Source organism: Euprymna scolopes, chromosome 10 (assembly GCF_053919585.1).
Source record: "Euprymna scolopes isolate OS-2025 chromosome 10, ASM5391958v1, whole genome shotgun sequence".
In the NCBI taxonomy this organism is placed as follows: Eukaryota; Metazoa; Mollusca; class Cephalopoda; order Sepiida; family Sepiolidae; genus Euprymna; species Euprymna scolopes.
Genome location: NC_136491.1, coordinates 91138533 through 91155359, shown reverse-complemented (window position 1 = coordinate 91155359; position 16827 = coordinate 91138533). Strand labels below are relative to the sequence as shown.

General features: G+C 30.6%; 1 protein-coding gene across 11 annotated transcripts in view; it reads right to left on the bottom strand.

Moving 5' to 3' along the window:
• The window catches only part of LOC145286125 (cadherin-23-like), a 1312625-nt gene that overhangs the window by 653210 nt on the left and 642588 nt on the right, over positions 1-16827 (bottom strand). For all 11 annotated transcript variants that reach the window (XR_013869108.1, XM_080134833.1, XM_080134832.1 and 8 more), the window contains one exon: positions 9845-10011. Coding sequence is in view for 10 of the 11 variants with exons in the window: in XM_080134833.1 (XP_079990959.1) it covers positions 9845-10011 (167 nt within the window). In the remaining variant the exon portion in view is untranslated. The remainder of the gene's footprint in view (positions 1-9844; positions 10012-16827) is intronic.

The following is a 16827-nucleotide window of genomic DNA, read 5'->3' as shown; positions in this document are numbered from 1 at the left end:
AAACTGAAACATAATTATCAAAGTATACTTACGCAAATAGATATGGAAAGTCTTTATTAAAGTTTGTGCCTATTTCCATTCTATGGAGGCCAGGCGCGAACGCAGATCCCACAATTTTATTATACCATCCCTATTTAAGTTAAAACATACATATCAAAGTATTATTATGTACATCTATATCAAAACCTTTGTAAACGTTTTTTTTTTTAATTTTTTATTTCCATACTTTGTGGACAAGGCGCGAAAGCAGATCTCACAATTTTAATGAGCCACCGTTCTACCAGATCAAACATACCCACTCCTGTGTCTCGATACATCTATCATTATATGTGATCAGTTTTCTATAATAGTCAATCATATAGGAGCCTATGCGTGACCAGACACACACACACACACACACACACACACACAGCTTTATATATATATACACTAAATCATAGTTTTACCGTGATTTTCTCGATGATATTTGTGTTAAAATCTAGAACAAGTTCAGTGGAAATTCGAACTCGAATTTCTCTCGATTCCGTTTGCGCATGTCAATAAAAGTTATCGCTATTTCGCAATGAAAGGCATCCTTTGATATGTGAACATCGAAATTGCGATTCTTAAGTGGGTAAATTTTATGATTATTTTAAGTAATTCATAGATAGACGCACGTGATTGAAGAGGATATTTAATACCATCTCGTTTGAATTATGCATAAACGACAGGTATTCCAGTTCAGTACGGTAGGAATTTCCTCTCCTCTTATTAGTCGATGAGGGATACAGCGGCAATAGCTGTTAGGCCGCAATTGTCGTAAAAAGCACTACATGAAAATAGCATTAATTCTTGAGAACCGTTCACTATATCTATCAGCATATCTATCACGATGAAAATATCATTTTAAGCGCGGAAGACAAATTAAACTGATATTTTTAGCCTACGTTTGACAGAATAAAGAAAATGCTATTTAGAACACAATCGTGACAGATTTAAAATAAATGTGTCTGATACAAACACGTTTTTAAACGCGACCGTTACAGGTCAACGGCCACATAATTACAACACTAAGTGTTACAGACCAATAGATATGCTGTTTCACACATGTTATTTCAAGCATAAGCGTTATCGCCGAATGCAATGCTATTTCAGACATAAGTGTTACAGACCAATAAACATGCTAATTCAACCTTAAGCGTTACAGGCCAATAAACATGCTAATTCAACCTTAAGCGTTACAGGCCAATAAACATGCCAATTCAAGCTTAAGCGTTACAGGCCAATAAACATGCTAATTCCACCTTAAGCATTACAGATCCAATAAACATGCTAATTCAACCCTAAGCGTTACAGACTAATGAATATGCCAATTCAATCTTAAACATGACAGACTAATAAACATGCTATTTGGCGCTTTAGCGTTACAGACAGATAAACATGCTATTTAAAACTTCAGCTTGACAGACCAATACACATGCTATTTTACACTTAACGATTACAGATCAATAAACATACTATTTTATGTTATTTCAAAACATGATCGTCAGGGTCGAATAAAAACTGTTATTTCAATGTAACAGAATAGTACACATGTTATTTAAAAATTGAGCAATGTTAGACCAAAAAAAATACTATTTAATTCTTATGTATGAGGGACTATGAAGCATTGTATTTCAAACCAAAGTGTGACGAAGCAATAGACATGTAATGTCAAACTTAATCGTGACAAACCAATAATGGCGCTATTTAAAACTTAAGCATGACAGTATGTATGACACACCAACAAAAATGCTATTTAAGACTTAAGCATCACAGAGCAAGAAAAAAAGCTGCTTTTGAAATTATCAATCAGAGTTTTGAACATACTATTCAGAACTTAGGCGTGACAGACGCACGGAAAGGCTATTCCAAGCTTAAGCGTCACAGGTAAATAAAAATTTAAGTTTGATAGATTAACGAAAATGCTATTTTAAACTTAAGCATGAAAATCAACGAAAAATATTATTTCAAACGGTTTTACAGATCGACCAAGCGTATCAGATTTAACGAACATAGTTATATAATAATAATAATAATAATAATAATAATAATAATAATAATAATAATAATAAATAAATAAATAAATAAAAACATTTAAAATAGTCATAGAAGAAAGAAACCCGGAAGTAAAAACGGATATTTTACTCTTGGCGATGCGATGAATTTACTTTTTCGCATTTTACACAAAAATGACATAAAGTAAACATCAATTCAATAAAGCATTTTGAAAGATGATGGAACTTGCATGGCATTCGCAAAACTATAGAAATTGAAATACGGAATCCACGATAAAATATTTCATGAAATTTTCCTCGCAGAAAGCTTATTCTTTGGAGAACAAATGTCAAAAAGGATGCTCGTAATGTTTGAAAGGCGTATGAAGTATGCTGCTAAGATGGAAGAGCGAAACAGGAAAATGAGATATGGAGTCGTTTCTCTTTTTATTCACGACCGTTAAGAATTATGCAGTTTATACTGGGATTTTCTATAAAAAATATGGCGAATTCACCAACTAATATTATTATTTATAAATGTAAAAAAAAAAAAGAGTATATAAATACATACAATATTTTCACGTGCCCATCTTCGAAATATTTAGTATTGTTATTAAAAAAAGAATCGACAAATATTGTTTTTACGTATCGATTCCCGAGTAGATAAAAGCTCAAATCATTTGTTTTTAGCCTACGATAGAAGCGAAGATATTCACTATTATAAAATTCAAACACACTACATTCTTCTTCACTTTTTAATTTTTTCTTCCATACCCGACGAATGTAGTTACGTCCTTAAAATATGCACCTCGACTCGAACATTTTCAGAATATTCAACGAATGTCTTATACGAAGTATTAAACACAGCACCAACATAAACGACCTACTAAGTGAACTCCTTTATGCACAGGTTTGCACTTATAGTCTCTCACTGACAAAAAACACGCTAATTTATAAAAAAACACATTCCTATTCTATTTACACACACGTATTTGCACACCACGACAGTCTTAATGAACATATTTACGCAGTGTTTTCCTATTATTCGGAACAGTCTTTAAACTAGTTGAATCCTCATTTATTTGTCAACACTTAATTTTGAAGTGTCGTACAATTTTTCAATATAAAGATAATTATTTCGTTTGAATAGAATGCATCATGCTTTCATTTAATACTGCCCTGTCTTCAACAGTATACTTCTTGTAGAGCGTATAATGCTATTTAGATATTATTGAGAGGTCGATAATTCTAAAATGGTGTAAAGCTGCCATATCTATGTCAGAGTTCACAATCAACTTCACAATCAAGTGAAAGACGTTATCTATCATTCCCCACAGTACTTTTCTAACAGAATATATTTTGCTAGTTTCTCTGTATTCAATCGTTATTTTCATGGCAAATGTTCGACTGAGCCTCAATCACTAATTCCCCTATAAATGATGGTAACCTCTAATGATACGTGCTATCGGTTAAATAACCACTCAAAAATAATTATTTAATATATATATATATTTAACAACTTACAGATTAGATAGAAATTTAGCAACTGCTAGTGCTTTATTATTTAAAGTCTGTGATGTGAGACAAATTTTTGTTTCTCTTACATTCCAAATAAAATACATGTTTGCAGGTGTACCTGACAAGGACCCCATGTTTGTAGTGCACAGTCCTACGGCAATATTTCCCAACTTTTGTTGAAGCGTTATATTAAATAATCAAATTCTGATCGCCACCCCCGAACCGATACTAATTCTTTCATGGTGTTTACCTTCGGCAGACAATCTCATTAATCCTTATCATCAAGTGATTGGCTTCTGGGCCTTGATAGGCTTTTATCCATTGGTAAAATTAGGAACAGGTACTGGTAACCACCAAATGTTTAACACTTAGAATAACTGAGGCATAGCCCCAACACAATACATTTTTTTTTCAGAAAGGTTTCTTTCATAAATACCTTAAGAATACACTCGTGATCTCTCCTCTGAAATCCAACAAAACTTGTGATTAATATTTTTTGTTACATTATTCAAGGAGTTTATCACAAGGGGAGAATACTCATGCTTTACTTATGTGGCTTTATACCCAGAAAAACACTGACGCCAATTGCGCTCTAGGGTTTAATAATCATCACTATGGTACATTTCAGTCCAGTTCATTCGCCAGTTTCGCTGTCTTTTTGCACGAGAGAAACACATAAATTTCGTAAACGATGTTTGTGCGTAGAAGCGACGTGATAGAAATCGACGAAACGGAAAGTGTTTTAAGACATTGAATATCCAGTAAATGAATTTTGTGAAAGGTTTTCGGTGTCAATAACAGAACGCCAGTTCGATTACACACGGGAATAGACAGCGTGGAGTTTTGTTATGGCCTAATATATTTTTTCACGAACCATTGTCATATCGAAATTAACCCACGCTTTCTTGGGGAAGAAATAACATAATGCAAGAAAACCTTGAACGCAGACATTTTTGAAGTTGAAGGACTAATGGCACCTTCCTCATTGATCGTAGTTGTCGCCAAAGTTTTTTTTTCCGGTATTTTGTTGATAGCAAATAGATTCACACACGAATAAACCAATAAGTAGAAACGTTTGATTATTAACGTAGAAGACAACACATACAGAAAGTATAAAACAATGTTAAGGGTTCTGTTCGTCCCGACGATTGCGATGACCGAGTCGTTAGCAAGTGATATCAGAATCAGAAAAGGCCTGATGCCGGTTTCGCTTATTGTCTCTTTCCTGTTGGATTTTGTCGGAAGAAAACGCGCTTCGACTGTCGGTATGCATCCATTAGAATAACTTATTTTATATTTCCTGACATATGAATAAACTAATGAACCGCAAAAAAAGTGTCATTACTTTTTTTTTTTTAAATAAAATTTGGCTTTAGTTAGACAGGAGTGCGATAATAATTTGGAATATCTAATTGTGTCGTGCTATGATAAAGCACAGAATATATAAAGCAGCTCTGATACGTTTCTGATACGATAAAACAGATAAGGGACTACTGGGCGACGGGAAAGTGATCATCATCATCATCATAATAATAATAATAGTCGAGTTTATTGAAAGCATTGTGATGACTCGGGCATAAGTCTGAAAATAAACTTGAATCCTTAATTGTAGGTCAAAACCTGTCATCTTCCTGCAGCGCAACGCTATATATATATATATATATATATATATATATATATATATATATATATATATATATATATATATATATATATATATTGTGTTGGTGCAAAAATAATATTGTTTTTGATGGTCACGTAAACACGACATTATTTTTGCACCAACATAATATATATATATATATGTATATATACATGATTATATCCATTATATGTATACACATACCTTATACACAGATATAATATATTATGCATAGACTTTCAATATTTTCTTCAACAGTGCTCAGTACTTGAAAAGAGAAAGGTAGTTAGGTATAAAAATATGGCAATTTAGCTACACAGAAGCCTATGTTAATCGCCAGGCTGAAAGGATAATACAAATTCTATACAATTAACCCGATGATTCTCTTACGCGTGTGAATGCAGTCTCATCTGTGTCGTTTAATTGTCATACATCTATTTTTATACCTTACTATGCATATATATTTGTCATGGGACAATTCCTAAGATATTCCCAATTCCGGTACAATTACCGATTAAAATCACTATCTATACAGTTGTTTTTTTTTTGACTACTGAAAAAACCCAGGTGATATATTTTTCGTGAACGTAAAAATATACTTCTGTGAATGATCTATGCATTTTATTTTTGTTTATAACTAAAACAAATGCACATTTACTATTTTATCGCTGATAGATATAATTAGCTCAGGACCTATGTACTGTTCATAATTTTATGTACTGTTCATAATTTTATGTACTGTTCATAATTTCATGTACTGTTCATAATTTCATGTACTGTTCATAATTTTATGTACTGTTCATAATTTTATGTACTCTTCATAATTTATGTACTGTTCATAATTTCATGTACTGTTCATAATTTCATGTACTGTTCATAATTTTATGTACTGTTCATAATTTCATGTACTGTTCATAATTTTATGTACTGTTCATAATTTCATGTACTGTTCATAATTTTATGTACTGTTCATAATTTTATGTACTGTTCATAATTTTATGTGCTGTTCATAATTTTATGTGCTGTTCATAATTTTATGTACTGTTCATAATTTCATGTACTGTTCATAATTTCATGTACTGTTCATAATTTTATGTACTGTTCATAATTTTATGTACTGTTCATAATTTTATGTGCTGTTCATAATTTTATGTACTGTTCATAATTTTATGTACTGTTCATAATTTCATGTACTGTTCATAATTTCATGTGCTGTTCATAATTTTATGTACTATTCATAATTTCATGTACTGTTCATAATTTTATGTACTGTTCATAATTTTATGTGCTGTTCATAATTTCATGTACTGTTCATAATTTTATGTACTGTTCATAATTTCATGTACTGTTCATAATTTTATGTACTGTTCATAATTTTATGTACTGTTCATAATTTCATGTACTGTTCATAATTTTATGCGCTGTTCATAATTTTATGTACTATTCAAAATTTTATGTACTGTTAATAATTTTATGTACTATTCATAATTTTATGTACTGTTCATAATTTTATGTACTATTCAAAATTTTATGTACTGTTAATAATTTTATGTACTAGTCAAAATTTTATGTACTGTTCATAATTTTATGTGCTGTTCATAATTTTATGTACTATTCAAAATTTTATGTACTGTTAATAATTTTATGTACTGTTCATAATTTTATGTACTGTTAATAATTTTATGTACTATTCATAATTTCATGTGCTGTTAATAATTTTATGTACTGTTCATAATTTTATGTACTGTTCATAATTTTATGTACTGTTCATAATTTTATGTACTGTTCATAATTTTATGTTCTGTTCATAATTTTATGTACTATTCATAATTTTATGTACTATTCATAATTTTATGTACTGTTCATAATTTTATGTACTGTTCATAATTTTATGTACTGTTCATAATTTTATGTACTATTCATAATTTTATGTACTATTCATAATTTTATGTGCTATTCATAATTTTATGTACTGTTCATAATTTTATGTACTGTTCATAATTTTATGTACTATTCATAATTTTATGTACTATTCATAATTTTATGTACTGTTCATAATTTTATGTACTGTTCATAATTTTATGTACTGTTCATAATTTTATGTACTGTTCATAATTTTATGTACTGTTCATAATTTTATGTACTGTTCATAATTTTATGTACTATTCATAATTTCATGTGCTGTTCATAATTTTATGTACTATTCATAATTTTATGTACTGTTCATAATTTCATGTACTGTTCATAATTTTATGTGCTGTTCATAATTTTATGTACTATTCATAATTTTATGTACTGTTCATAATTTCATGTACTATTCATAATTTTATGTACTGTTCATAATTTCATGTACTGTTCATAATTTTATGCGCTGTTCATAATTTCATGTACTGTTCATAATTTTATGTACTGTTCATAATTTTATGTACTATTCATAATTTCATGTGCTGTTCATAATTTTATGTACTATTCATAATTTTATGTACTGTTCATAATTTCATGTACTGTTCATAATTTTATGTGCTGTTCATAATTTTATGTACTATTCATAATTTTATGTACTGTTCATAATTTCATGTACTATTCATAATTTTATGTACTGTTCATAATTTCATGTACTGTTCATAATTTTATGTGCTGTTCATAATTTCATGTACTGTTCATAATTTTATGTACTGTTCATAATTTTATGTACTATTCATAATTTCATGTACTGTTCATAATTTTATGTGCTATTCATAATTTTATGTACTATTCATAATTTTATGTACTGTTCATAATTTTATGTACTGTTCATAATTTCATGTACTGTTCATAATTTTATGTACTGTTCATAATTTTATGTGCTGTTCATAATTTTATGTACTATTCAAAATTTTATGTACTGTTCATAAATTCATGTACTGTTCATAATTTTATGTACTGTTCATAATTTTATGTACTATTCATAATTTTATGTACTGTTCATAATTTTATGTACTGTTCATAATTTTATGTGCTGTTCATAATTTTATGTACTATTCAAAATTTTATGTACTATTCATAATTTCATGTACTGTTCATAATTTTATGTACTATTCAAAATTTTATGTACTGTTCATAATTTTATGTGCTGTTCATAATTTTATGTACTGTTAATAATTTTATGTACTATTCAAAATTTTATGTACTGTTCATAAATTCATGTGCTGTTCATAAATTCATGTACTATTCATAATTTTATGTACTATTCATAATTTTATGTACTGTTCATAATTTCATGTACTGTTCATAATTTTATGTACTGTTAATAATTTTATGTACTGTTCATAATTTTATGTGCTGTTCATAATTTTATGTACTATTCATAATTTTATGTGCTGTAATGGAAAATTAAGTTTTAAATAAAAACAAATCAAGTGATAACTAATTATAAGAATCGGTTTTAGCAAAGGAAAGAATGTTCGATTTTCTCCGATTCCAATATCGATTCCGATACATTAAAAATTCCGATTTTCTGGATCCTTATTCCTATTCCGATTAATCGTCCCAACACACACACACACACACACACACACACACACACACACACACACACACACACACACACACACACACACACACACATTGTGCAGAGACTTCCACAAAGAAAGAGAGCACATCGACCGAAACTTAGTTTAAATATGAATGATGCCAGTATTCTAATTCGAACCAAAACGAATGGAAATAATAAATCTTCAATCTTAGAACCTCACTGACCTGACAATATGTTGCCGACCATTACTGTCCTCTGCGAGTGGCGAATTTGCTACGTATCTTTATTAGTTCTTTAGATTATGAAATAAGAAAATGGGATCTTTCTGAATGTTATTGGTTCAGCTTTGGTGGTTATCCGCTGACTCCTGTCCTTTATATAATCAGCATTTTCAAAGTAAATATCCGACTCCATATGCTTCAATTGTATTTTTCTTTTATTTTAAAACCGTTCATTGTGTATAATAGTTAGAATATTTGCTAACTGTTTAGGTGGCACCCCTACATATTCTGACAATGGACGATATTTGACGTCACTTCCGGTTATTAACAGTTGGCACCCAATACTCAGTCGTAACCTTTCTTTGCCGTTCAGTTGTGCGGCGTTCACACTAAACTGATATCGTTATTGTATTTTCTGTTTAATATATTATTCATTTCACTATTTCCGATGCTTCTCGTTGTCCTTTGCAACATTTACACAATAACACTAAATAACAGGTTGTTTTTGTTTTTACATAAGAGTCACCACTTATCAAGGCCCAGAGGCCATTTGAGGATTAGGATTAAAGAGTGTACAGTAATCAATGGAACAATATCGTAGTTATAGTTAGTAGTGGAAATTTGGTAAATTGGATGAGTTAAGGGGAACGGCTCATTTAGAATTTGTTTACCTTGGACTTGAAGGTTGGTTTATACCAATAATTACACAACCAATACTTGTCCCCCTATTTTTTTTAACGATCTTAAGTTTTAAGTTGAGGTGATTTACTATTATCAAGATCAAATTATTCAGAGTCAGATTCGAACATGAATTTAACATGAACACAATAACCGATTGGAAGATTAATCGTGATCATTATAAACGGATTTCATTGTTACAGTGACAAATTAAAAAAAGAGATATACAAAACGTAAATAGAAAAAAAAGTCTTACCCAATCCCTGTCTAATGGGGACACGAGCATAATATCAACGGAACGACCGGTTCGACTAGAACCACGGGGTTTGCTTAAATTTACCAGTTTGTCGCCAGTTTGAACAAAAAATTCCAATTCTCTCGGACCGTCGGTATCTTTGGCTGTGATAATACCAATTTTATCGCCTGCAATGACAAAAACAATTAAATTTAGATCAGATCAAATCACGTGCATACATGCATGTGCGCACGCACGCACACACACACACACATATATATATATATATATATATATATAGGGTGACCCCCCCCCCCAAAAAAAAAAACAAAAGCTAAACGGAGGCCATCTATAATATACGCTGTAGAAAGGAGAAAAAAAAGGCCAAAGACCCTAGTGTTTTGATGAGATGTTTTGAATATAATAAACTACTTATGACCAAAGTTTCATTTCACTAAGAAACGGGGCCTAATTAGAGTCGGGGCCCGTTTTTTTGGTCACCCTGTATATATATATATATATATATATATATATATATATATATATATATATATACACTAGCAAGGGGGCGCCCAACTTTACACGGTCATGAAATATGCTTAAATATTATATTTTGATTTGCCCAGATTCCGTATATATTATATAGTCACGATTTCAAAAGTAAAAAAAAAAACAAACAAAAAAAAAAAAAAACAATATTTGGGTGCTATCAGCTGGAATCGAAATCGAAAGTAAAACTGTAGCATTCAAAGCTAGTGCTGTTACCATTGTCCCAACGTGACACGCGTATGAGCTGATAAAAATTAAAAATAAAGATAAATGTACTAAATGTATAACCATTTTTTCAATTCTGACACATTTTTGTCCCCTAAAAACTATTTTAACCGGCTGAAGACCCATAAAAACCTGTCTGTAAAAAAAATCCAAACAACATTCAACAGACCCGGGTAAATTCCTTACCTCTTCTCAGAGATAAGCACATTAAATTGAAATAAACTTTTAAAAAAGGGAATTTTATGACACACTGACCCTAGAAAGTCTCATACATGGACGAACGAGCTTCTCGCTTGTTAAAGATAACATCTGTATAGCTCTAGATTTAGAACCAAATCCCCTCAACCTACAAACTCTAACCCCTAACGCCAACACGAAAATAAATAAAGTCACCGATAAATAAGTAAATAAACAGATACGATAATAAATAAACTAACAAATTCGCACACAATTCAACCCTGTTCTCTGCGAAGCCGAATCTTCACATTCATGATAAAAAAACAAACCTTCTTTTGCTTAGGATTAATTTTCGCTCTTCATTTAGAATTCCGTTTTCGAAAATAAGGGTTGTTGCCTGATGAGGTCTGTAGTTAGTAAATACTAGTAGACCGAAACAGGCTCATGACTGTGTAGCAACAAACTACTGCTTATGTAAAGACAAATGTGTGTATATATATATATATATATATATATATATATATATATATATATATATATAAAGCTCTCTTACATGGCTTCATAAGTAACTTCAAATGAAATGCAAATGGTCGTGTGGAAAAACGCTATCCTGCAAAGCCAGTTTTAATTTTGCTAACAGGGTTCGTGTCTCGCGACCAGCAGTAATTATCAGTTATTTTTCTCTATGGATACAAGATTATTACTATTTATTGAAGAAATATATATATATATATATATATATATATATATATATATATATACATGGGTGTGTAATTAGTATATGATACAGAATCGATTATGTGTGTATATTTATTTTTATATGTACTAGCAGTTCATTTGTTCTATATAGTTTTGTTGTTTGTAAATGAACATTGATCTTTTTGTTTTTGTAAAACATGATTGAGTTTTGTAAAGGAATAGTACAAAGACATAATATAAATGTTTGTTGCAATTTAGGATGTTGGCGTCTTCAAACAGCCTGACCAAATGGCACTGACTGTAGTGTAACAGATAACGGTGTTAAATTAAAATCAGTTTTAAGTTACAGTATTTTAGTAGTCGAATATTGAAACATCGTAACTAGAGATACAAACCAATTAAAAAGTAAAATTTACTTAATACTTGTACTCAATCATTCATGACCACGTAGTCAGTCCGAAATTCCGTATAAATTCCCAATTTCGATATAAGATGGACTCGGAAAAAAAAGAAAGGTTACATCGACCGAAAAGTTGCTAGTTTATTTTCTTCCCGTAAACGTATTGATAATCTAATATAGATAGATTTTTACACGATTTTTAAATGGTTTCTCAATATTGTTAAATATTTTAATAATTTCGTGCCAATCTCTCTCTCTCTCTCTCTCTCTCTCTATATATATATATATATATATAGATAGATAGATATGTGATTGCATTTCTTGCCTACTTTATAAAAGTAACTTTATTCGGCGTATTAACTTTTCAAGCTTAAGTATACGACAAAACGTTATCGTTTCTGAAATCTAAAATCAATAGTTTATGATGGCACGCTTGTTTCGCAAAAACGCCTTAGAACAAATAATATTATGACAAACTAGATATTTTTCTGATGGAGGGACGGAAAGAAAGGTGTATGAGAGGGAGAAAGAGAGAGTCATAAACCTGCATATATATATGTTAATAGATATGTTTTATATCTCTATGGCTCTGGGGCAGAATGATAAGAAGGTACCCCTTTCGCATACATACTGACACGCGCATACAAACACACGTATACACACACACATATATATATATATGTGTGTGTGTGTGTGTGTGTGTATATTCTGAATATAAAAAAGTCCGTTAACCATTCTTACAAAGTTTTTTTTTTTTGCAAACAATAAAATCTAGATAAGCAATTTCAAAACTTTTTCCACCTTCGATGCGATATATAAGGTGAACAATACGATTGAAAAAGAAAAAAAATCTCTTTACATTCATTCTATAATATGCATACATTCTCATAACGTAGATACACGCAGTGGAATATATATATATATATATATATATATATATATATATATATATATATATATATATCCCACTGTGTGCATCGATTGTGTCCGCCCCTTTAAGAAACTTGTTTCTTATCGTTGAGCACTTTCAGTTGAAATAAGTCTGCCAACTTAGCTCATACTCACAGAGAGTCATATAATGATCAGATCACTCTTACTGACGTTAAAAGCATTTAAATAGAATAAATGTTTAAATCTCAACTGTATTTCTCGCCGTTGACGGTAGTCGAATAGATTAGGTCCTTGTTAATGAAGCCAGACATGACTTCTGTTGCCGGGTTCGAATCTCTCGACTGATGTTAATCGTGACACCCTAAACTGAGGATTCTAGTAAGGATATGACACGAGTGTCTGTATCCATTTAATAATTATTATGTAAATAATTTTATATATATATATATATATATATATATATAATCATACATATATATATATATATATATATATATATATATATATATATATATATATATATAAAACTATGTCCTTACGCTCATATACATATATATTTAACAACATAGCATGTATATATACTGGAATATACACACATACATATAGAGAAATAAAAAGGAACAACCCGAGTTATGTGTTCATCAACGTTTTGTCTTTATTTCGAAACTTCCTCTGGATGAAATAAATTAAGAGAACAAAAGCACCAGTGCAAATATTTGATAAATATTTAATACTAGTTACATTACTCACATCACACATATGTATGTAACACAGTGCGGAGACGCGTATGACGGCTATATGCAAATACCGAGACATGTGCAAAGTGACGTCAAAATAAGAATAAAGAAAAATACTATAAAAAGAACGTGTGCACATACCGCCGAGGACGTTCGAGAGGACAAAGGGCAGAGAAAAGGGGCATGATCACGTTTTATTCGGAAAAGCAGCCGGAAATAAATGTCATTGTTAAAATAGGAAAACAGTGAGTCCAGTTATATATATATATATATATATATATATATATATATATATATATATATATATATATATATATATATATATAACACAATATGTATATTATTGTTCGCGGGTAAACAAATAAATGTCATGTTCATTTACATAAGTTCCAAAAATTCAAAAGAAACAATAGTTCGTGTACGATTGTTTCTGAGACGATATGGATATTTATTAATTACAAGACTCTTGATCAGCGCAGGTTCTAAGAACCAAGTGCGAAGTTTAAACACATGATATACATGGATATATATGTATGTGAGAGAGAGAGAGAGAGAGAGAGAGAGAGAGAGAGAGAGAGAGAGAGAGAGAAAGCGTATGTAACTCAATATTTATATATAGAAATCGATATGTTAATCGTGGAAATTTTAATGGCGGCTATAATTTTTTTGTGAAAATTCTTTTCTTTATTGAAATTTATTTGAATTTGAATTCTCATAAGTTTCAATAAAGAACAAATTTTCACAAAAAAATATTGCCGCTATTAAAAGTTTCCTTCGATTCCAGCTGCTGTAACTGGGGGCAATTATTAATTAGGTTCACTAAATAACAAAACGTACTAGGACAGGAAGAACCGAATTTTATTTAAAAACTCGATTTTCATCGTATAATAAAACAAGAAAAATTAGAAAGAGGATATGAGTGCCGAATGCAATTAAAAATAGGTTTTAACATTTAAATTATGTTTTGATTTGCATTTTAGATTTAAAATAATCCAATTCGTTTTTATTCCCGAGAGTCATTTGCCATTTTACAGCTCTCTGTGGGAACTGCTCGGTCAACAAATAATTTTATTTAAGAAACACCACCGCGCTAACAGTATTTTAATTAATTATTGTCCTCTAATTGAAAATGTGTTTATTAAGTGTGTTTTAAAAAAAATATTTTTTTAAATTCTAAACACGACTAAATTGTTAATTATTTCTAACCTGCAATATCTTTCCACATTGACAACGCCAGGTAGATCTCATTAACATAGGATGAAAGAATAAAATTACAACCTATATGTTTTAATTATCCGTGGAATCTCCTCGGGTCATCCTAGTAATGTATGGGAACGAGAATTATATTCGTACTAGTCTCCTTAGTCCGTTAAAAAGGTTAAAGCCCGTTGACTTAGAATGAGTGCTTCATGCCAAACTGATAGCTGAATATGGTCAAATTAGCGTTTATTTTTGCATTGAGTACTAATTCTTATTAATCTCTAACTTTGCATGGAACGCATACCATAACAGTTGGTTCGTTGCACATTAGCATAATGAAAGTCCGTACAAAATTTAATATGAATCGGTCAAGTAGTTTTCGAGAAAAAAGTAGAACAGACAGATAGACAAAAAAAACAAACAAAAAAAACAAAAACAAAACAAAAACAAAGATAAATATAATTTTTTAGTACGCACTTTATCCAGTAGAGTTTTTTGGTTTCAGATTTAAAACTTTGTTTTTTGTTTGACCGAGTGGTACAATAGTAATTGTATTGGCTAACAATTCGGTACTACAATTCGCTTTACTTCTTACATTTATTCCCAGAGGAGGATGCACATCAACCTCGTACGTATTTTATTCCAAACTTGGCCAATATTGTAATTTTCTTGGCCTGTAATTTACCAGATTCATAGACGCGATTCGAATTTCTTGGCTCGTACTTCATTCGACCCACAGCATAATATCGTAATTTTATTTGTACCTTCATTCAAATCAAAGTCACACTTCATTTAAGATCGATTTCTGATTTCGCAGACAAGTATGCTAGAATCCGATGCATAAACACACACGCTACGGTTACTGAACCGGGGGAATGCATTAAAGTGTTCAATATGTTGTTGTTCCGATTTGCTTGCCTCCCACGAGCACAGAGTTAGACAGCAAGTCGGTTTTTTAATGTCGGGGAAAATACAGTTCCCCTAAAATGAGATACTCTGCATACGATCAAAAATAAAAATTGTCTCAGTCTAGAACGATTTTTCTTCCACTAACCGAGGACAGGAACAGTGAAGTGAAGAATCAGAACGGATACTACCCTTTGTTCTTCCTGTTGTTATTAAGCTAAAGAGGAATCGTTTACATGAATACCAGCGCTTTCCATTTTGGAATCTTTGTTGAATCAACCCTTTGCAGAAAATGAGATTATATATATATATATATATATATATATATATATATATATATATATATATATATATATATATATATATATATATAATATATATATATATATATATATATAATATATATATAATATATATACATATTATATTATATATATATATTAGATATATAATATACATATATAATACATATATATAATATATATAATATATATATATTGCATATATAATATATATATATAATGTATATATATATTTAATCAAGCCCTAGTTCAGCACCCACCAGCTGCTTAACTTCTGACTGACAAAAAATATGGATTCAGGCAAGCCCGTTCAACAGCAGATATCTTAACTGTAGTCTCTGAACGTATATACCGTTCACTGGACAAAACAGGGGAGGGTAGAGCAGTAGCCCTTAATATATCTAAGGCTTTTGACAGGGTATGGCACGATGGTCTTCTCAGGAAAATTAGATCATATGGAATCACTGGAAAAATACATAATGTAATTAAATCCTTCTTAAGTAAGAGAAAAATCCAAGTTGTCCTCAACGGTCGTACATCTAAACAATATGATATAAATGCTGAAATACCTCAGGGGTCTATCTTGGACCTCTATTATTCCTGATAATCATCAATGACCTCCCTGTAAAATTGTTTTGGAGATGGGTATATTTGCCGATGACACCACTCTCTATAACAGATATGAGGGGAAAACAAATGAACACATGTCCAAGGAAATGGCAGTAACACTAGAGGATGATCTCCAATCAGTAGTGGAATGGGGACAAAATGGATGGTCACATTCAATGCTGCTAAGACTAAGCTTGTTTCCTTCAATAACTACAAGACACCTTCTCTACCACCAATAGCAATGAGCAGGAACACATTGCCTGAAAGTACTTCTTTTAAACTCCTCAGTCTAACTTTTACAGGGAATAT